Source organism: Perognathus longimembris, chromosome 3, assembly GCF_023159225.1.
Source record: "Perognathus longimembris pacificus isolate PPM17 chromosome 3, ASM2315922v1, whole genome shotgun sequence".
Classification (NCBI taxonomy): domain Eukaryota; kingdom Metazoa; phylum Chordata; class Mammalia; order Rodentia; family Heteromyidae; genus Perognathus; species Perognathus longimembris.
In genome coordinates, this window is record NC_063163.1 from 6,961,363 (window position 1) to 6,984,386 (window position 23,024).

The following is a 23,024-nucleotide window of genomic DNA, read 5'->3' on the forward strand; positions in this document are numbered from 1 at the left end:
CTCACAGAGACGGCTGCTGAGCTGTAGAAGAGCATGAGCTCAGATGACTTATATTTTGAAAGCTCAAGGGTTGAAATGGATTGCTTAGATTCTAATTTCCCGTTTTTTTCCTTTGCATATGTGTGGTTTTTCTCTCCTTTTACTGAGTGACTCTGCTACAGAGCGATCATCTGATCTCTCGGTGAGAGGCAGACGTCAAGCGCGGTTGGAGGTATTATTGACGCTCTCTTTTCTCCATTCTGTACATTGGGGTTTTCAACATAAAGGGACGAAGCTTAGCCGTCTCTGCAGTATGTGCCTTCCCTTCCAAACTCATGATCTTTGCATTTTTAATGGACATTTGCAATTATAATTACTCTTTTTTTTGTTAAATGGCCTGCTTTTGGAGGGATTGGTATAAATATCCTAACTTCATATCCAGTTCTTGTATTGATATGATTCACTCATTTACATCAAAGTAGATGAACTGTTAGAGAAAAAATCTGTGTTTCCATGAAGAAAGGAGAAAGAACATGGATAAAAGGTTGAGGATCATTGTATTCTATTTTTAAAGGAACTTTCAAGTGACTTCAAAGTATCATGAAATACTTTTATTCGTCCCCAGCCCCTCCCATTCCTGCCCTCAACAATCCACTAGACCCGTCCGTCCTGCGCTTTGCTCTCTCTATTTGTGTCTTACTCAAGGCTCGTGCAAGTGAAAGGAGAACTGGGTGTGTCACTACTGGTAATGAAGGAAACCACCCCCCTTCATACTTGAACTGGAATACCTAGATGGAAAGAGGAATTGTGTTGAATCCATCACGAAATAGCCAGTGTCGATTACAAGCAAGCCCCTGCCTGGCCTTAGGCCCTTCAGTTCTCCATCCACTCCCCTTGCCCAGGACACCCCCTGAGCTCACGTGTAGCCACCCAGACCATCACTGTCTGGATGCTGAACTTGCAGTGGGTGGAATCATGCTCCACACTCAACTGCTGCAGACTTCGGCCACCGTGTAAGGATGTAGTGCACTCGTTCAAGATGTTTCCATTCACAGGCGGTGCGGCGGCGCCTACCACTCTGGCTGGCGTTCGTGTTGGGGTGGCCCACTGGGGGTTCTGGTGTGTGTGTGTGTGTGTGTGTGTGTGTGTGTGTGTGTGTGTGTGTGTGTGTGTATGCGTGGTATTTTTAGTTGATGCTGCTTATCTCTTAAGCACAGGAAAAGCTCATGGGAGCTGCCGTTCAGAAAAAGACTCTTACATCCCTGCAGGAAGTAATTCACTGCTCCACGGAGAGAGTCAGGTGCCAACCATTCAAGCTGCCAGTCACGTTGCTAGCTTTCACCTGACCCCACTGAAAAGCTGGGCCGCCACCAGGCCCAGGGCATGAGAGACTTCATACAACCATGTGAAACCTTCCAGGTCCTCCGCAAGAGCTGCCTTTTGTCCTGTGTAGTTCTGTGGGACCATCGCTCACTCGGACTAAGTCTAAATTCATTGCCAGTGATTGTGAGCAGAAAGGGCACATGGGTTGGTTTCTTTATTTCTGCATCCCCAGAACGTAGCACAAAGCCCTGCCTTTGGGACGGGATTCAGAAACCGCAGCATCAGTTTTCTAGACAAATAAGTCAGCAATCGGCTGAAGGAGAAGGGATTTCTTGCTTCCTGTGACCTCCATCCCAACCTGTCACAGGCCCCCTATCACTGATCGCCTTCAGAACTTAACGGATTTGCTTTGTCAGCGTGCTCTATATACCACTCCCGAGTGCTTTCTATGCCATCTCTATGAATGACTTTCTAGAAAACCCACCTCTTCCTCACAGTCTTCACTAAGCTACAGCGGTACTTTTTCTGACTGTCCCAACTTGTTTGTGCCTACACCATTGCCAGTGCATATCCGTGAACTACTCAGAAGATCGAAACATGACAGTGCTCGAGGGGCAAACAGCACAGAGCTCCTTCTCTAAGTGAGATCCCAATCTGAGCAAAGGCTACTCACCAAGCCAAAGCAGAGGTACACAGAGCTGAGGTGAATTGCATCTGTTACACAAAACCAAAGTGGATGAGCAATTCCTGTGGCAGAATGAGAAAAATCAGAGGGCCACCATGCTCAGACCATGAGGGGGCTAAGCTGTCAATCAAATTTATATTGGGATCATAAAAAAAAAAAAGATTGAGGACCACTTCTGTTCCTCTGGCCAGTTCCTGTCTCCGTACATGGGTAGGAGAGAGTCACTGTCCTGCTGTTCCCATCACCAAAGCTTGCTAGGTCCCTACAGCTTATCTTTCCCCAATCTCAAGACAATTCATAATTTTGAAGCAACAAGACACTCCACAAAGAGGTAGTAAGCCATGAAGCCAGAGCAGAAGGCAGGGCAGACATGGAGATGTAAATTCCAGGTAAATTCAAGGCCCTGGAGAAAGGTCAACATTAGAAGGACCAAAAGAGAACGTAAGAAAGCACAAGCTAAATTCCGCCACACGAATGAATCCTTGTATTTCTCCTTCGTCAGCATCACTCATATTAAACCAGTTTTCCCCAAACCCAAGTTGCAGAAATATAAATGTCTTCTCTGGCATAGAGAAACATGTAGATGAGGAACTCCGTTTGCTTGCTATCTTGGAGTATTTAAGGCATTTCCAGACTTAATGAAAATTTGATCACAAATGTATTATTTATGTTTTAAGCTTTCTGTAATCTGCTAGACAATGTGTGTTCAAGATTTTTCTCTTTTCAGATACTGCCACGTTAGTATGATTATTTAGCTTGCATTTTCATTTTTTTATTATTATTTGGATTTCTTTTTTTTTTTTTTGGCCAGTCGTGGGCCTTGGACTCAGGGCCTGAGCACTGTCCCTGGCTTCTTCCCACTCAAGGCTAGCACTCTGCCACCTGAGCCACAGCGCCCCTTCTGGCCGTTTTCCATATATGTGGTGCTGGGGAATCGAACCAAGAGTTTCATGTGTAGGAGGCAAGCACTCTTGCCACTAGGCCATATTCCCAGCCCTATTATTTGGATTTCTAATTCTGCCATGTACATGTGTTGAACCAATTTTATTGCTTCAATATATGAAAGTTTTAAAGTAAAATCTGGGGGGTAGGTAGTGTATGGAGTGAAAAGAGACCTATCTTTGGGGATACGTTCTACTTGTGCCTTCTTCTGGCTTAGTTTTCTTGTGAAGTTTTGGGCCCTGTAGAGCTATCTACCACCGTAGTTACCATGGCAGGCAAGAGCAATATACAATGCTTGGTGGGCCTTTGCTGCCATCTACTGGTCAGTCTTGTAATTGTTCATTGTTATCTCAAATTCTAATTTTCTACATAGTACACTGTTCTATAGAGATCCCCTTTTCTTTCATTTTTCCCTTCAGTTGAAGCAAAGTGAAGCAAATGCAGACACAAAAGAGAAGCTCCCACTACGCCTGAGAATCTTTGAAAAATTCCCCAACAGACCACAAATGGTGAAAATCTCAAAACTTCCTTCTGATTTTACAGTTCCTAAAATCAGGTATGAATCTCAGATCCATGGTAAAAGGTTCGTGTGGCATTGTGGGGGTAGATTTTTTTTCAATGTCATTATCTATACATCTCCTCTGTTTTGGAACTTTGACCCCTGAGTGCAGAGTCTTCAGAGGAAAGGCAGGCATCCCCGGACCCTGAGGCCGCTTGTCTCTAGGGGCTCTCTCCCACGTCCTCGATCCCCCAGGAGAACAGCCAAGGTTCTGGGTGTGCTAGAAGAGCGGAAAGAGGCCTGTGCTAGGATAAATTGCCTGTACAGGCTTTTATTTTCAAATAAATAAAGAACTCACTCTTGGGGGAGCGGTGGTTTGAGCCTTCCACTTTTTTTTATGTGGATTAGATTGGACATGGTACTGTAATCGTTCTAGTTCCAATAGAAAAGTGCAGTCCTATGTCACTGAAGGCTGGGAGAAGAGCTGCAAAACCTGTGACATTGGCAGGTGTATTGATGCAGAGCGTGACCGCAACAGTGTCACTGGCCGACCTAACTACACAACCCCTGCCAAGTGCACAGCCCATGGTCCAAACACCTTCTCATGACACATTACTATATTCTCCCTTCCCATGGAAAAGAACAGTTAATTGGATAGGGTTAACTGAGGAGCTGTTATTTGAATTTTCAGTGTTTCAGAGATCAGAAGAAATCTGATTGGGTTTTTTTTGTAAGTCTTTAATATTATCTCTCAACAATTTTTTCTGATGCACAGAAGTATAGAGAGATAAATTGAATCTTTCAAGCCTTAGAAGAAAGAATGGAATATCTTATTACTACCATACGATTGATGATTTTAAAAAAAATACCACCAGTTATTGGCTATCCTTGTTTTAAAGACGTTTCTGGGTCATTGCCTATTTCAACGGAAGCTGGTGAGCGCTGATTTCCATCCAGCAGATACCATGATGGCCGATGAAAAGTTGCTCCTATGACAATATTTTCACCCATGAGAGCAAGGAATGAGTTTAATTGACAGACAGGATTAAACTGAAGGCATTTTCCCCAGCCTCTGCTTTTAAGGGCTTACAGGAGTTTGTTTGAGGCAGTTTTTGGCTACTGATAGAAGGCCACACTGGAAGGGGGCAAGTTACAGCCTATCAGGAGGTAGTAGGATAAGTACATACAGGCACTGGTCCTGTCTTCTGGAAAGCTTACTGCAGAAAGTCAGACAGACACTCAGAATCCCATCTTTACTGAGAAACAAGATAAGGCAATCCTACAAGCAGCAGTTTTCTGCTGGCATCTGACATTCTGTAGGCCTAGAATTCACTCATACTTTCTTCACCTAGGCATAATTCTCCCAGGGTTCTCCCAGGTAAAGCTATGGGAAGCTTTCTCTAAGTTAAATACTTTGACAGTTAAACCTAAAGCTCATTCTTTTTTTTTTTTTTTTTTTTTGCCAGTCCTGGGCCTTGGACTCAGGGCCTGAGCACTGTCCCTGGCTTCTTCCCGCTCAAGGCTAGCACTCTGCCACTTGAGCCACAGCGCCGCTTCTGGCCGTTTTCTGTATATGTGGTGCTGGGGAATCGAACCTAGGGCCTCGTGTATCCGAGGCAGGCACTCTTGCCACTAGGCCATATCCCCAGCCCCTAAAGCTCATTCTTGACAGGCCTTGTTTTCTGTGACCATTTGACATTTCCTTACTTTCCCATCGTTGCAAACAGCCACCCCTGCCTCCTTCCATTTCATTGACTGTGTTCCCTGTGTTGCTTCACTTGCAAGGGAAAGTTTCATGAAGCAGTTCATTGATCGCCAGCAACAGGACACATGCTGCCTCTTCCGGATCCTTCCTTCAGCATCCTCCTCCTCATGCGATCACAAACGGTCGGCCATCGAAGACAACAAATACATCGATCAAAAAGTAAGACCTACTATCCTAAATGACCACACTTAAAACAAGCAGGTCACTGTTTTAGGCTCCTGGAGAAAGTCACAAGAGAATGTCAATGAAAAGCATTTTATTTGTAGGAGAACTCATGGACACTTCATTCTTGAATCATATGAATTGAAACCTTGCATGTCTGGAATTCAGCTCACATAGCTTCCATTGCTGTGCTTCAGAGTTGGAGAGAATTATCGGCTGGCACACTAGCTGATTCACCTTCAGATGCGCCGCTTTCTTCATCAGCTGAAGTTTTTCTTCCTCCAATTCCACACTCCAAGTGTCAGTGGGGAAACCACCTGCAGACACAGCAGATGTAGTTAGCAATCTTACACAAATAGAATTTCTCCTTTTTCACTTCTAAAATCACTGCCAGTATGGGATGCCCACACACACGCATACATGTGCATTATGTGCGTGTGCGTGTGTGTGTGTGCGTGCGTGCATGTATTTTATTATCAGTTGGGTCACAGAATCCATGTCGGTTTGGCAGTATAATCAGCTGGAAATTTTTTTTTAAATAACACTTTGGAACATATAAAATATTATAGCTTACAGTAGCTAATTCTCTGGCATATGTTCCCTGTGGAGTTCCTAATTTCTATTTTCTCAAATGGCCACCACCGCTTGGCTACGTGCCGTTCTTTCATAATGGGATCTATGGGCCAATGAAACACCACTTTGCTCGGTGCTCAAGTCCCTCTGCGTCTAGTCCAGGATGACAGATTTAGGGTGCCCTCACCTTCCTCCTGGACTTCTCCGGGCCCATCCTCTCCTGAAATATCACCATTTCCCCATGTGTCTAGGACATCAGCAGGTCGCCTTTCCACGATGGTTTGGCATTTTTTTCCCTAGGCTATGTCAGTATGACTGACTTTGTGGTGTCTCTCGTATGTTTAAGGCTATGAGCCCAAGATTGTAGATGACATGTATGATGTCAATATCTTTTTTTTTTTTCATCTTCAAGTAACTAAGTCATTGTCTGGCTGGACATTTTCTGCTTTCTTTGGGGAACGTTGTTGAATTTTCTGTGCACGGTTTGATTTCGGGAATGTTAGCAAGGGTGTACTTCATCTGTCTTCTCTCATTGGGGCTACCTGGGCTACAGTTTGTAGACTAAGATATTTGCTTAGGGTTAAGTTTGTTATTTAGTCAAGGGTTGCTTTTCCATTTAAAGATTTTTTCCTCGCTTGGATATTCATCTCTGGTTTTTGTCTTGTGCTTTGAGATGATACGTTTCTTTTTCTGTTTAACCTGGCCACTCATTTGATCTCGACTGATGACTCTTTGCTCTTAAATGTTTGGTGGGGAAAAAAAAAATCATGAAATGTGTGAGTAATACTTTTAACTCTCTTTAAAGGCTTCTGCTTAATTTCCTTACTTGATGTGATCACTTCTGTTCTTCAGAGCCATAATTTTCTCAATAGCATAAACAGATTACACAAGCTGAATTTCATGTGTCAGTGCATAAACACGTTATTCTTCTCAACCATCCAGTCAGAAATCACATCGCGCACACTAGGAAGCACAAGGTTTTGCTTTCTGGCTTGGGTTGTTTCTGAAGCATGTTATAAATCAAAGGTGGAAAAATTCCCCCTCCCCAGTCTGTACCCTGGCTCTGACAACCTTGTCCCCATGGGAACACCAGGGACCGGTGAACCCAAAGTGCCAAGTCCATGACACACTTTTTAACTTCCCTAGGAGTAAGATCTCACAGGAAACATACAGTTGAAATATCAGTCCTGAAAATTAATTTTCTCTTGGAAAAAAAAAAGTGTGATGTTTCTCACATTTCCTAACCAAGGTATTTATCATTGGGTGAGGGAAAAGAAAATGATGCTAGCAGGTGCCTTCAGCGGAGGAAAGCACCGGAGGAGTGGATCGCCACCCTTGTTGGGAATCCAGCGCCTCGCATCTGCCTGCCGCTCGTGGGTTGAAAATGTTGTGGCCGATTTCTTTCCTGTCCTGCTTTTATGTGGCTCCTTTTTTAAAAATGTGGCTGATGGTTTAAATACAGTTTTATTGTTATTCTAAAGATGTTATACGGAGAGGCTACCATTTCAAAAATCAGGTACGGGGTGCATTTCTTTTGGGAACAATGTCGCCTCTTCCTTGCTTTCCCCTCCATCCCCCCCCCCATCCCTGCCCACAAGTTACATAGTTCATTTTCCACATAGTGTATATTTTGCCTTCTTTTAAGTAACTAGGTAGAATGACAGTTTTAGTTTTACTCTCTAATCTTATACCCGGACCTCAGTCCACATCTCCAAAGACTCAGTGAAGGAGCACAGACACCGTAGCTCTGGAGCCATCTGAGTTGCTCAGACGGGGCATTTTTGCAGCTGCGCCATCAGTTGATCCAAACCCACATTATGTTAAACAAAACTACTGTAAACGATAGTTGTGTGGCCCTTCCTCCCAGCCATGCCCAGTCGTCAAATGCAGGAAAACTGCACTTGGAATATGTTGTTCGCTGCTTCTAACCTTCACTCTCTGGGCTCTGTTTTGGCAAGTGGATACACAGTGCACAACACAGGCCTCCTCTGGATGCCACCTGCAGCTACGTGGCTGACTGTCTGGGAGAAAGCATCACCCGGCAGCCACCCAACCATTCCAAGCTATGGACCTGTGTCAGGCTCAACCAAAGCTTATGGTCAATCCAGGCAAACAACTTCTACTGAAATGAGTGTCACCTTCAGAAATAATAGTGTCATAGGGCACAATATCTCAATTACTAATTTATTTCCTCTAGTCTGCATGGTCTGATTTTTTTTTTTTAGTTTGACTTTTGTGGATATTTCAATTGCTACCCGCATTGTCTGTCCCATGTCTGAGGCTGTCAGAAGTAAATTAAATCGTTCTCTAGGATTTACACTTCACAAAGCCTTGTTGATTGCTATTCAGCGTTTTTGCAATTTTCTATATGATTACAGAGTGTTTGATGGTTTGTGTTAGTAATTCTACATATACCAAGTTACTCAGCCTGATCTGTAATTTCCAGATTGAACATTTACTTCTTCAAAAGAAGACCCAGAATGTGAGAGAGAAGAGCTTGTTTTCTTTCGTAGGATTTTTGCTTTTTCAAAAGACTAATATAATAGCTTAGCAATTCTGCATAATCACAAAGATGCATCTACAGAAGTGGGGGTGTAAGGGGACCTGCTACATAACCACTGCCCCAGTGCCGAAGACTCAGTGTGGCTTCAATGCTAAGGGCTGCTCTCCATCACACCCAATGGGAAAATCCTTTGCATTTCTCTTCTAAACGTAAAACTGCCAGAGAAGACACCTGAATGTCCAGTTAGGCTCAATGAGGGGGAAATTTAAAAGGACATGCAACCCCAAATCAAAGCAATTTTTCCTTTCTAAATTGATAGTCACCGTAAATTATTGAGTTGAAAGTAAGGCATGGCTGTGTTTGAAAGCTCAATATTTTACTTGGGCATCCTCAGTGACGATTGTAATGTGCAAATAGTGCTGGTGCAGGGAAAACCATTATCCTGCCTTCAGCTAATGAGAGGGACAATTCCCTACCAATGTTCACAAATATTCAACTGTGTAATTAATTTTATCTTGAGATTTATGTAATCTTCGGTTGTATGTTCAATGAAGATTAAAAGTAAATTAGTCTAGGACTATGACTAATGTGAAAGGTTTTTTAAGCAAGCATTTCCCATACTAACTCCAAAACAAGTATCAAAGAGTTGAGATCGATGCTAAATCTACCTGTAAAATATATTTTCTTATTTGGAGATAATGGATAATTTTGTACATACATTTTGGTGATTGTTTCACAGATGTAGACTTAACTCCAAGTTCGTCAAGTTGCATATATTAAATATGGGGGTGATTTTGTATATTAATCATACCACAATAAAGTGGCTAACAATTGTGAATATATATATATATATTCTTCTCTTTTGATATAGTTTACTTCAGATTCCAACTTTCATGGTTAGGCCCATCTTGCTCTGTCTTAATAGTTGTTTATTAATGATATTCTTATCTATCTTATCTACCTATCTATCTTATTTCCTTGACATACAGGAATGCTATGGACTTTTAAATTTCAAACAGTTACACTCTTAAAGGCACTGACACTTTTTCTAGGATCATAAATCCAACCTTTTTATTGTCTCCCCAGTGTTTTCTTTATCTTTCTGTTTATATGAGCTATAAATCAGTAGTTATTTTGTCTTTTACCTCTGTGAAAATCTCTCCAGTATAGCTTCATACCAGAAATCCCCATATATTAAACATATTTGAATCTTCAATTGAAGATATTGCTTTTCTTCTTTGGGAGTAGATTGAACCGAATTGAAGGATCCTTGACTATTGCTTTAGTGATCAGACTGTCAAAAAAAATACAAGTACAAAAGAAGTCGACCAACTTTCCAGTCAGTCCTTTAGTTTCCAGTTTTATTAGACCTCCCTGCATATAGTAAGTTGGCTCACTTCACTAGAAGTAGTCTATCCTCAAAATTCATATAATTCATTCACACTTGTGATGTTATTAATAAGACAAACATGTACAACAGAAAAAGGAATCAAGATTTAAAGTAAACTTTTAATACTGAAAATATAATTCATTCTCAAAATGCAGTTCAAGTCCTAAGCACAGTGGTAGATAATCTTTGAAAATTAAGTAGATACCACTCTTATCCTATGGAGCTTATGGTCTAGTGAAATTCACAGGATGCCTAAGAGACGTTTCTCACGGGTGAGAATTAACTGGTACCAAGTCCCAGAGCCTAGAAGAGTGAAAGTTTGGTAAATGGGGGGGAGGAGATATACATATTAATATGCGCATATAAAACCATAGCCTGGTATTTATTCAGGTTTAAATTTTATAATATAAAAATGACTTAAGATTAAAAAAATCATTTAAAACTCCCATTCCACAAAATTTACATTTTAAAGACACATTTCAAAGCTCTGTAACATGAGATTATAATGGAATTCACCTTTTTATATGTTGCAAGATGACTGTTTTAATCTTGCTGCGCCTACATTAATCACCTTTTAAAATTCTTTCATTCCATGCATAATGCCAATTCTATAAAAAGTTTGTTTTATAGAAATCTCTTGTCATACACATGATCTGTCATATCCACTTTGATATTAATTTTCAATTCATGGGTGCATGAAAAATTCAAATATAGCCAAATGAGGTACCACCTTCAACCTATGTAATTTTAAGTAATTACTTATTTCCAATGACTATATTTTATGTGGAAAACTTATTCAATAGAATGGCTTATTACAATAATTATACTATGCCTTCCTAGCAGAAATGACACTCATCAAGCCCTATTCATTGGACCATGATTTTGTGCCTTATGGTCATATGTTCTTAGCATGGCTTTCCAATTTACTATCAATCTGCCAATGTTTTCCAAGTGAGAAAAGAAAATAGGGCACTCAAACTTTGTGCTTCTTAGAAACAGAACTTGATTGTCAATACTGCAAATCAAAAACAATTAAATACTTGCAGTACCTGGCGTGCTCTTTCTCAAGAAAATATTAATGGCTTCATCTTATAGATGGTCACCTGAGTGGCATTCCAATTCTGAAGGTCTCTACATAGCTATATTCTAGAGCAATTGAATAGCCCCTAGTAGATGTGTAGTTATTCCCAAGGAACTGACTTCACTGGATTGATTTTCTGATTAACTAGAAGCTGGGATCGATTTCCTGATTATAAGGCATCAATAAACACAAAATAGAAGTACTATGACCATGACAGCTTTCATGGGCTAGAAAATTCATAGACCTCTTTCCGTGCTTTAAAGCTATTGTTGTGATCATGAGAGTGTGTGTGTATGAGAGATAGAGAGAGAATATGTGTATGTGTGTGTGTGTGTGTGTGTGTGTGTGTGTGTGTGTGTGTAAAGTGAAAAAGTTGGTTAGTTTCAATTTTGCATTGACATTTGGGATAAGTAACATTGAGTAATATATGCCAACTCAATCTTTTAAGACAAGCAGAAAATATTGTGCTGTATTTCCATTTAGGTTTTTTTTTAATTTTGCTAAAGCTAATGACATCTTACATGGATTTCATGATATATAGTGACAAAACTGAAACCCTGAATTGTGCCATCCAGAATTCTAATAATAGTAATTCTGCATTGATAATACACATGACATGAGACAATTTAGTTTTTGTGATTTTCAGTAAAAGAAGAGTAAGTCTTATTTGAAAGAATTCATTTGTAAATTAACTTTAAAGTATATATATGTGTGTGTATATATATATATACATTATATATAAGTAAGATATAAAATATATATAAATATATATCACTTCAGTACGTACCAAAAAATGAAAAAGATTAATTAAAATATATGGATTTTGCAATATGCATGAAAATTATATTCCTATAACTCTTCATTCAATAGCTGAAGAATATTAAAAGTCAAGCATAATATATGGCTTATAAAATTTGAGCATTGACTAAATATACACCAGATCAATATGCTAGAGCATAACTTATTTGACCAAAGTGTAATGAAATTAGAAACTTGTAACAAGAAAAGAATAACACTCAGAAAGAAACACCTACACATTTAGAAGTTGAAATTTTACTTTAGATAATTAATGGAGCAAAAAGAGGGGAGAAATCAGAAAATAGCTACAATTGCATAGCAATGAACACATCAAATTTGAAGATAGTAGCTAATTGTATTTTTGGAGAGAAGATTATAGTGTCAAAGGCATATCTGGTAAAGGAACAAAGGCTTAAACGAATTAACCTTCCATGCATTCAACTCAAGAGTTTATAAAAACTGTCACCAAGAATATGGTAAGGCAGCAGAAGGGAAAGAACATTAAAGATCAGATTGAATGGTAACTAAGGGGGAGAAAGCAACAAATAATATTAATAAAATCAGAATTTTATTCCCTGAAAGAGTAATAAGGTTGGTAAATGTGCATCAGAAATCAACAAGGGAAAGTAAGAAGTCTTGCAGAAAGACAGTGACCACTTAGTATTTGAATCTCCTTGGTTTACGACGTAAGCTTAAACAGAACATCTCCTCAACAAAACCCTAAGTCCCTAGACAACATTTCCAACAAAACTAGTCACTCCCAGGCCGCCATACCAGAGCAGCTTCAGACAAACCAATGGCCGCATGCTTCCCACAGTACTGTGACGTGGAGGACAAAATGAGTGACAGAGCATTCCGTGTTCATGAGATGAGAGGCATGCTGTCTTTAGGAAGAAACACGTCCAGGAGTGAAGCCAGAGTTGAATAGGTGAGGGCAAGAGTGACGAGAAAAACATGAGATCTGGATAAAATGAGGAATGAGCAGAGAGGGAACCAGGAACAGAGCCCTGAAGAAAGCTGACCATTAGCTCATAGCATGCAAACAACAGCTGACGTTGAAAGTGAAATCCTAAATGGTTTGGACAACCGAAGTATGCACAAAAATTAGCCAGAGAAGACGATCACAGTGATTATAAGAAAAATAATTATCATTGGCCAGTGGTGATTCATGCCTCTAAATCATAGCTATTCAGCCGGCTGAGATCTGAGGATCAAGGTTTGAAACCAGCCTAGGGAGACAAATCTGTGGGACTTTTATCTCAAATTTAATACCAAAAGGCCAGAAGTGGAGGCATGACTTAACTGGTACAGCAACAATCTTGAGAGAAAAAGCTAAAGGACAATGCCCAGGCTATGAGTTCAGACCTCAGTACTGGCACAAAGGGGGAAATAAAAACACAAAAGTCATGCCATGAGAATTGCTCTGAAACTACTCTACCTGTAACTTCCTACTCAAAAATAAAAGAAGTTAAAAACCATGTAAGTTTTAAATCACAATATAAATATGAATTAGAAAAACACGGCTTGGTTCAAGAAAGTTATAAATGAATGCAAGGAAGGAATAGGTAGATCAGATCCTGCCCCAAAAGACTTAGAAAGTAACTTAGAAAGAAAAAGACATTTTTTTAAAAATCAAAAGGCAGAGAAGTACAGGATGAGAATCACTTATAGGATAAAGACAAACTTGATAAATCTAGAGCCCACACTTAGAGTTTAAAAGAAAAAGTCTGAAGAATGATGTCACACTAAGAGATTAGAACAAGTAGTAAAACTTTCTGACGTAGGAAAAGATTTGAAACCACTTACTGATATCATATACCATGTACCTGAAAACATCAGCCCAAAATTGAGAAGAAATGATATATACACCAGACTCTAAATTTTAAAAAAGATAGATAGGCAGGTAGATAGATAGATAGATAGATAGATAGATAGATAGATAGATAGATAATTTGGCACCCTTAAAAGAATGGCAAGGGGTTTGTAAAGGAAAGTACATTAGATTATTGTTATTCAGCAACCAAGTTTTATATTAGAAGAAACTAGAATGGCATCCATTGGGAAAGGGCAGGTGAGTCACTTTTTTATAACCAGGAAAACTGAGTTTGAAGTTTAAAAGGACAGAGAAACAGTTAGAAGATGTCTTCTCATAAGTAATATGATAGGCAAATAATGGGGTTCCCACCAACCTTTTCCAAAGAAACTACCAAAAAATGTTCTTTAGACAGTCAAATGAACTCCCTACATGACTAAGGATGGCACTGACAGAGAACATGGTGGGAGGCATGCTTACATGAGAGCTGAAGTAACGGAAGGATGAGATAAGGAAGAGGTCCGATATGCTCTAGCGTTTGGGTCTGGTAGTGTGGGAATCGTGGGAATGGACAGATAGAGAGAAAGGGCAGAGAAGGGTGGGAAGAAGAGGTGCAAACGTTCTTTCCCATTCACTGGTTGTCTTGTGCTAGCCAGGGTTATTCTGAGGTGACTCGTGACAGGTGAAACCCCAGATGCGCGACTGTGAGACCGTCTAAGACTGCCGTCCCTTTGTCTTGAAGTGAGATTGATGTCAGTTAGAATTTAGATTAAACTGTTGTAATTACTCTCAACATGCGATGTGTAACCGCAGCTTCTATTATTGATGATCCTCTTGGATCCCCTTCCTGTGGTTGCACCTGCACTATCTCTGTAATCTTATCTGAGTACATTGGAAACCGTGTATAGTGGTATTAGAACTAGGAAACTGAAAGGGAATACCAAATCCAGAGACACAGGGAAAAAAGACAAATGACTACAAAAGCAATACTTGCAAAACTGTTTACTGTAAATCAACTGAACAACTCATGGGGGGAGAGGGAAAGGGGGAGGGGGGAGGGGGAATGAGGGAGGAGGTAACAAACAGTACAAGAAATGTATCCAATGCCTAAAGTATGAAACTGTAATCTCTCTGCACATCAGTTTGACAATAAACGTTTTTTAAAAAGGAAGTATACCCCCCAAAAAAGAATTTAGATTAAAAAATCTATTAAGAGTGTGACAATTCAGAAAAAGTTCTGGAAAATGACCAGCTCAGTACCAATAAGCACAACAGCTAAAATCTGGATTGTATTCTCTAAACAATCCTTTCGCAATAAATAACCCTGGGCCTCTTGGAGAAGATCGTTGATGGTGACGGGAAGTACATTGGAACGTCTCATCATTGCTGAGATCAAGGCAGCTGTGCTGTCAACTCGGGTTAAGGGTCAACCTGCCAAACTTCCTAAAAATTAGCAGGTGAGCCTTCGGCCTGTAGTAGGAATAACCACTGTCATAGACTGATATCCATCATATATGTTCCAACCTTGAGTTCATAATAACAACCAGCTACCCTAAGAGAATGACAGAGAATACACCAACTATTAAAAAAAAAAAAACTCCAGTTAAAAGTCAAGGGACCTGGAGTACTTTTCCTATACGGGCATGTTTCTGGACAGTTCGATGCGGCTCTCTGTCCACTTGCTTACCCTGCAAATGATCTGACTGAGTAAGCAAGTGGACAGAGAGCCACATCGAGCTGTCCAGAAACATGCCCGTATAGGAAAAGTACTCCAGGTCCCTTGAGTTAAAGACCTTGCTCCCCCAAATTGGCAAGACCCCGTCAATTGATGTGTCCTAGGTCAAATTAGTCTGCACAAATTGAGTTGAACTTTTCAGTTCTGTGAAAAGAGTGAGTATCTGGAAACAATTTTTCTGGGGTTTTCTGTTCTCATTTGTTGTTTGTGTATTTGTTTTATTTTATTTTTTCCCCCAAAAGATTGAACCTGAGGCTGTGCACAAGTTCTACTAATGAGCTACACCCACAGACCTAGGCACACCTTTTTAAAAGTTGTAAGACTGTTGTCGGATGCCAGTGGCTCATGCCTGTGACTCTAGCTATTCTAGAAACTGAGATCTGAGGATCACGATTCAAAGCCAGCCCCGTATTGCTAAGTAACCACCAAAGAGCCAGAAGTAGAGGTGTAGTTCAAGTGGTAGAGTGCTAGAATTGAGCAAAATATGCTCAGGGACTGTGCCTAGGCCCTGTGTTCAAGGCTCAAGACTGGCACACACACACACACACACACACACACACACACACACACACACACACAGAGTTTAAGACTGTCATCTTCGTACTTTTGATTATTTAAATTTAACTTATTTGTTTCATTAATTAAGTCAAGAAACTATTGCCTAATCGAGTTGAATGTTTGAAGCCTACCAGTAAAGTAAATAAAACCACACACAAAAACTCTTCTAGCAAATCTTTCTTTGTTCTCAGTGCAGACTCTGTAAACATAACTGCCTGCTTTGTAATCCCTATATCTTTCATGCATTTAAATACACAGAGGTCAAGTTCTGATTTCTTTCACAATTATAAGTGACTATTTATGATACAAAACTATCCTGAAATGGATCTGTGTAATGCCTGGTGGTTTGATTTTCAGGAGGCTGTCAGCATCTTTTTGATGCCAGCAGAGGGCACTCCAGAGCAGTGTAGCAAAGCGCTCTCCTTAACAGAAATCTGCAAAGCTTTACTAACGCAACAAGAGACACCGAGAAGTTAATTAGGTAACACTAGAGGTCTTCACTACTAAGAAGAACAGTTTAAACATGTTTAAGTGCATATACATCGTATCAAATACATAAGCATGTATATACATATACGTATTTGTATAGATGTGTTATATATACAGTCCTTTCAAGAGCACCCAAAGCTGAACCTTACAATATTATTTCTCCTTCCACTGCTTCTGTGGCAAGTTATAAAATTTGAAAACATGGTTAGGATATCGCTCAGTGACAAAGCACTTGCACTAGCAAGTGCAACATCCTGGGTTCAGTATCCTGTAACACCACCACCCCCCCCCCAAAAAAAAAAAGGAAAGACAAGATATTTGAAGACAGTTCTCAAGAACTCCCTTGTCCTCATTAATTCTCTATTTATTTTAATCAATTCAAATTTAGTACAAAAACTGTAGCCTTTGGCAGTTTTGTGCGTTTAGGAAATCGTGAGGAATTAGCAGATATTCTTCCCCAGGCTTTTGCTGGCAAGGGAATCTGTTTTAGGTGTCTTTGGCTCCACTTGCAGGGCAGTAGGAGGAGGCTAGGCTTGGAGGGCTTCCTGATGCAGGCCGACCAGGAGGGCGTGTCCCCAGCCATCGGGATGGGGGAGGAGTGGGAGGGCTGGCCGCCCTAGGCTCCCAGGCCTACTGCAAGCTGGGCCTGTGTCTAGCTCAGCGTGGCAATCTCCAGTTCCACCCCTTTTGTTGCTACTAACCTAATTCCCTCTTGTTTCTGGCTGAATGCTATTCCAGTGGGCCACATTTCGTCGAAGGGTAGGGAGAGCAAGCAGGTGAGGCCTTGAGTTCAATCTTCTGCCTTGTTTTTTTCTCCCTTGCCACCACTTGAAGCCCCATCAGTCTAATAGCATTTCGTCTATTTGTTTTGTTGGAAAATCCACCTAGCAGGGCACACGTCCTGAGGGTTTTCACCCAACTCACTCACCCTTGTTGCTTGTATTTGCAACTTCACCGACTGCTACCTTTGCCTGCAGAAACACAGTCAGGCCTCAGCGTCCCCTCGCCTTCCTCCTTCACGTGAAGTCACCGCTGACGCTTCCAGACTCCCCTTTCTTCCTTCCCCAGCTCCCACGCGGAAGCCCCTCGTCCCCCCTTCCCATGGCACCTACTGCTCAGCACCTTTCACTAATGACATCTCGCCTCAGCTGCCTTCTGCAGTCGGCTAGTCCTCACTCCTGGCAATCCTTGGTCGCATTCATGCCCCATGCTCAGTCCGTCTTAACCTCTTGGCTCCGGTGAGCACTTCTACTCCAGCTGCTGGAGTTACATGCTGGCTATTCGCTTTGGAGAGTCTACCCCGATAGCGTGATTGCTGTTCTCTCCCTGCCCTTGGCTGTCCATTCTCCCACCTCATTCACTTGTCACCGTCTTAACTTCTTACAACCAAGGAAGAAGACAGAACGGAGTGTGCCTCTCAGACTTGCTCCTCTTGCCTCTCTTCTTGGGACAGGTCTCACCGCTGCCCCCTCGAAGGAAAGCTTCCCATTCCTCTCACATGCCAGCCCGCCAAAAGATAAAACAACTTCCAAACTCATGCTCACATTCATTCCCGCGGGCTGGGAACCTACAGCAAGACAACCATGTGGGTTGGAGAAGGGCTTCCTGGACAGTAAGGAATAAGAAGTCCAGTGTTGGTTTCCACTTTAAATTCTTTGGGAATCAGAAGCCGTGGTGATGAAGGGCAGTGGCATGGCCCTGACGCCCAGCCAGCTGGCTCATTCTGCTGGCTCATTCTGCGCATTCTCCGCAGCCGGGCACATTTGCAGTGCTGCTCAAATAAGAGCAAAAATAGAATAGCAAATCCAAATGAGCCATGTGATGCTGCTCCCGTGAAAAATGGTCATGGTGAATGGGTTAATATCTGAATAATGTCTATTTAATAATTGCCCAATATCTTATGCTATTTGCTTTCCCAAAGTGAAATTATTTTTCTTATCTTTTCCAGCTTCGCAAGTCTGTTTTCAGCATCAGGGCAAGGAACCTTCTGGAGAAGGAGACTGCAGTCACCAAGATCTTAAGGTAATGCCAATAAACATCATGACACACTTGAACACAGGCAGGGTTACGCCAATGACTATGCTTTCTGAACTCATTTCCTGGATATTGACAGGTACTTTCAGTTACAAAGTAGGTTTTGACTATCTATATATTTATTGATAATGTCAAACACATCACCAATGTCTTTCCAAAGAAAGTCATAGTTTACTAGCGTAATAGGCTATGTCTTTTATGTATCGTATATTTTAAAACACACAATAAGAACAAATATTTGTAAAAAGGCAAAAGTAATTTGCCATTATTATTAGAAGTTTATATCTCCTGTGATATTTAAAGGGAAAATAATCTAAAGGAAAAATGGTAAGAGAGCAGGTTTTTAAAAAGTAATCATGACTGACTTAATATATTAATAAATGAATGAAAATGTAGTAAGGATTGAAAACAAATATAGCCTTCTCACAATGCTTGTGAGAATATGTAATTTTCATACTTTCTAACCTATTACTGGAAGGCAGACTCAATAAGGAAAATTAAGCTATGTACATAAGTGTACAAGATTCACATTATAATAGAGTAATTCGATCCACTTAAAGGCCATGACTGCTAGGAATAGCATTCTTTCCTGCATAGCGTACGTAGACACAGGTAAATGGCGAGGTAGAGTCACTGACAATGCCAAGGGAACAGTCATCCTCCCAGTTGTGGCAAGTGGGTAGAGTTAGCTGCTCTTCTACCACATGCATTGTTAAAAGTGGACATGAACGCATTTTCTTGAGAATGGATATTACTGTAACATGGAAAACTGTAAGGAGAAAATAAAGCTAAGTATGCATGATATGAGAAACTACTTTCACCTTATTACCTGTAATTTGTGAGCAAAGGGGAAATATTCCACCTACCATGTTCCCACTCTACGCTGGTTCACATTCCCACATAGAATGTCATATGTGTTGGATAGCTTTCCAGAGGAGACTGTTTCTAGGAGTTGAATATTATCTCTACCAGGATGATGGGCTCCGTAAAGATCTAATTGAAACAGAAAGCCTGACTCCCAACATGGCCTTGCTCCGATTAGCTGCTGGCTATTCCTGGTATTACCCCTGGATCTTACCAGAAGACTGGCCTTGAATACCTCACACAACTTCAGGATCATCACCCACTCTGTGACTCCTACCACACAAGTTCATGACAGGGTCCCACAGAAATACCAATCCACTCACAGGAAGACACGTACCCCTTCAAACCAGAAATGCTCCCCCAAACCAGAGGTGGCTGTTAAATGTGCTGCCATTCAGACCTCGACTCTGCTGTTCGGCTTCACTGAAGAAGCTTTCTTTCAAAAAGCAATGACCTTTCCTCTGCAAACAAGTAAGAGAGGCTTTTCAAAGTGCCGCCACCTCTGCTGAGGTTTCCTCTAATTCAAAGCCCTGAAATCATGCAAAGCACATTATCATTCCTGTGAGCCTGAGTAAGTAGAGAAATGTCACAATGAAAGCATTAAACATGTACACTATTTTTGAAAGTTCCATCCTTTTGTTAATGAGTACCTCATTAGCGAAGACCGTGTCTTTCTAACCTTGCTGAATGCTCAGTCTGTATGATATTTAAATTATGGTATTTTGATTTATGGCATACTTTTCATCGCAATGCACTTCATCTATTTATTTTTGTGCCAGTACTGCACCTTGAGTTCAAGGCCTGGGAGCGCCACTTCTAGCCTTTTGGTAGTTAATTGGGGATAAGACTTTGCTGCCTGGATAGACTTCAAGCCCGAATCATCAGCTCTCAGTCTTCTGAGTAACTAGGATTAGAAACGTAAGTCACCAGTACCCAGCGAGTACTAACTTCCAAAAGCCTAAGGAATTGCTTTTATATGTGCTAATATTAAGTAAAATAGATGAAACACACAGGGCTAGCTTTTCTCCTAGTTATCATTTTCCCTTATTTATCTGATTTAGCCTTTCATTGGACATAAACACAATTCATGTACTATATGAAATCCCTATACCTTTATTCAACTATAATTGTTGAAAGAACACCAGCTGGATTTTCTTTTTTCACTGAAAGATGTCCCTAAGCCTTTCATTCGTTCATGAAAGGTTTTTACCCCTTTGCTTCCCCCCCCCCCCAATTTGGCAAGTTCTTCTATTAAAATGATCGTTGCGCTACTTAATGCAGCCATTCAGCAACTCCAGATAAAGCTGTGTTATTTCCCTGCACCTTCATGGTTCACATGTGACTAATACCCTCACTCCTCTGTGAGGTCCTAGGAGGCTGAGGGTCTGGACCACCCTCCTGACATAGTGGTGGGCTTACTTTGGCCCACTTTTGGCAAGAATAACCCCAAGCTTTAAGATAACCGAGTATTAGGAATTAACATCCTACTCCTCTTTATGAGTCCATTAAGACGAACGATTTGCTGTTGGTTTTTCCTTCAGATGTTTCTGACATTTGAAAACCCCTGTAGACTAGTTGAAGGATAATTCTGTGATAAACAAAATGAGTTTTTTTCTATAAGTTTTTATGAAAACAGGAAGTGGCAAGATATGATGACAATAGTTGCCTCATCCAAGGTTTGCTTTGCGTGTGTCAGTTACTACAATCCACCAGAGGAAGAAACAAATGTAGAAAGGCTGGAGAATTCCTCTTACATGATCCCAAGTGTGCGGCATCCTGAGAAAGAGAATCCGTAAAAGCAACACCTTGTTCAGATATTTTTCCCATTCCCCTCGATTATTTGATCAAGGTGTTGGTTTTATTGTTGCTTTTACTATTTTTATCATTGGAGTGTGAAACAATAGGTAATATAGAAAATATAAAGTATGTATCTGTAGACAATTAGTATTCTTTCAAAATTTGCCAAATTTTACTTAGAATAGTAAAAAGTTCAGTCATGTTGTATTTATGTGGAGTTTGTTTGTTTTTTGTGGTGGTCCTGGGGCTTGAACTCAGGGCCTAGTCACTATCCTAGGACAAATTTGCTCAAGGCTAGCATTCTACCACCTGAGCCAGAGCTCCACTTCCAGCTGTGGGGGACAGGGGGCACTTAATTGGAGATAAGAATCTCATGGACTTTCCTGCCAGGGCTGGCTTCAAACCAGGATCCTCAGATCTCAGCCTCCTGAGTACCTGGGATTACAGGTATGAGCCACTGGTGCCCAACTTGTATTCACTTGTTACTGAGCCTGTGGCTGGTTTATGAAATTTGAACTCTAATGAGTGTGGTAGGGGAAGTTTAGAGATTTTGCTTCTGAATTTTCAGGGATGCATCGAAAACATAGATCTCCCATGAGGTAATTCCTTTTTGCCTGAAGCACATGCATATGGCAAATACAATATAATGATAAAGACATCCAGAGATGATTTGGAAGCTACAGTGAGGTCGTGGTCACCCGTGTATTTACATATCACTATAGAAGAATATGCTTTAATGAATAATGCAAAACTGGGAAGAAATAACCTGCTGTTGCTATTAAAGAGCCATATCCATTTACTCGGGAAGGGGCGGAATCTAAAGGAGTGGAGAGTTCATTGCGATGGATGAGAGGCTTTTTCCTCTTCTCAGCAAGAGGCCATTACCCAGAGCCTCACCCAATGCCCATCAGCCTGCCATTGTCTCTCTGCTTTGGATGGTCACATTGTCAGGAGTCAGGTAAGAGCTGCTTCCAGGAAATGTTCATTATCTCTTCTCTTGCTCCGTTGTACCATCATGGTTTTACATAATTACCATGAAAGGACTATTTTCCTGTTGTCTGTGGATGATTACATTACATTAACCAACATCTGATAATCCTTTAAAGTGCACTACCTGGTGGAGCTAAGGATTTGCATCAAGCCAAAGCTCCGCAAAACTACACAGAGGTTTCTCTAGCTGCTAATTACATTTCATACCAGATGGTATCCTACGTACCTCAACTTTTCTATAATGACTGGAAATAATATGAGGACTCAGAGACTCTCTCTCTCTTTCATTACAGAATGTGCAGTCTTTTCCCACACACTTGTTCTGGAACATTAAGAAAGGAGACACGAAGACAAAGAGAGGAATGGAGGACCCCTGCTACTGGGTCTATAAACAACCGGTGGTGTTTAAAGGCTAATAAAGCTCCAAAGAGCTCTCTTATAACCGCCATCTTTGGGCCAATTTAAAAATATTTGAGGTGGAGAAACGTCAAGAAAAATAGAGACAATTTCTTGAGACATGATTCTCTTTTCCCAGCCACCATAAAAGAGCACGTATCTATGTATATATGGCTGTTGTATAAGGGGAAATTTGAAATTCCACAGCACAAAGGCAATGCAAGGAGAGTGAAGGGGGAAAAAAAAGAATAAATCTTTCATATTTTTTTCAAAGGCTTGGCAAGAAACCAGGGGTAATATTTTTGCAACTGGGAATGAGTGTTTGCTGAAAAATATTCCCACATTCTAACCATCATCAGGGGTCCTCATCTTGTTTTACTTTCAAAGGTAGAGAGGGCATAACATTAACCCCAACTGGGAAAAGGAAAATGCCTCACTGTAATTCTCCTCCAGGGAGCAGGAATAAAGGGATTACATATGCCTGCATAATGGAGAATTTCCTCACTCACACAAGACAAAAGACTTCATTATTTTTCACCAGACATTTGAAGACTTGTGCCCTCCCCCTTCTAAAAGCTGGATAGACAGATCATTTTTTTAAAAAAATATGAAACCACTAGATGGAGTTTCTAAGAAACTGGCCTCCTC

General features: G+C 40.8%; 1 protein-coding gene across 1 annotated transcript in view; it reads left to right on the forward strand.

Moving 5' to 3' along the window:
• Window positions 1-23,024, forward strand: part of Nalcn (sodium leak channel, non-selective) — a 212,017-nt gene that overhangs the window by 140,422 nt on the left and 48,571 nt on the right. The window contains exons 16-18 of the mRNA XM_048341128.1: window positions 3,349-3,485; window positions 5,214-5,352; window positions 18,244-18,317. Coding sequence (XP_048197085.1) covers window positions 3,349-3,485; window positions 5,214-5,352; window positions 18,244-18,317 — 350 coding nt within the window. The remainder of the gene's footprint in view (window positions 1-3,348; window positions 3,486-5,213; window positions 5,353-18,243; window positions 18,318-23,024) is intronic.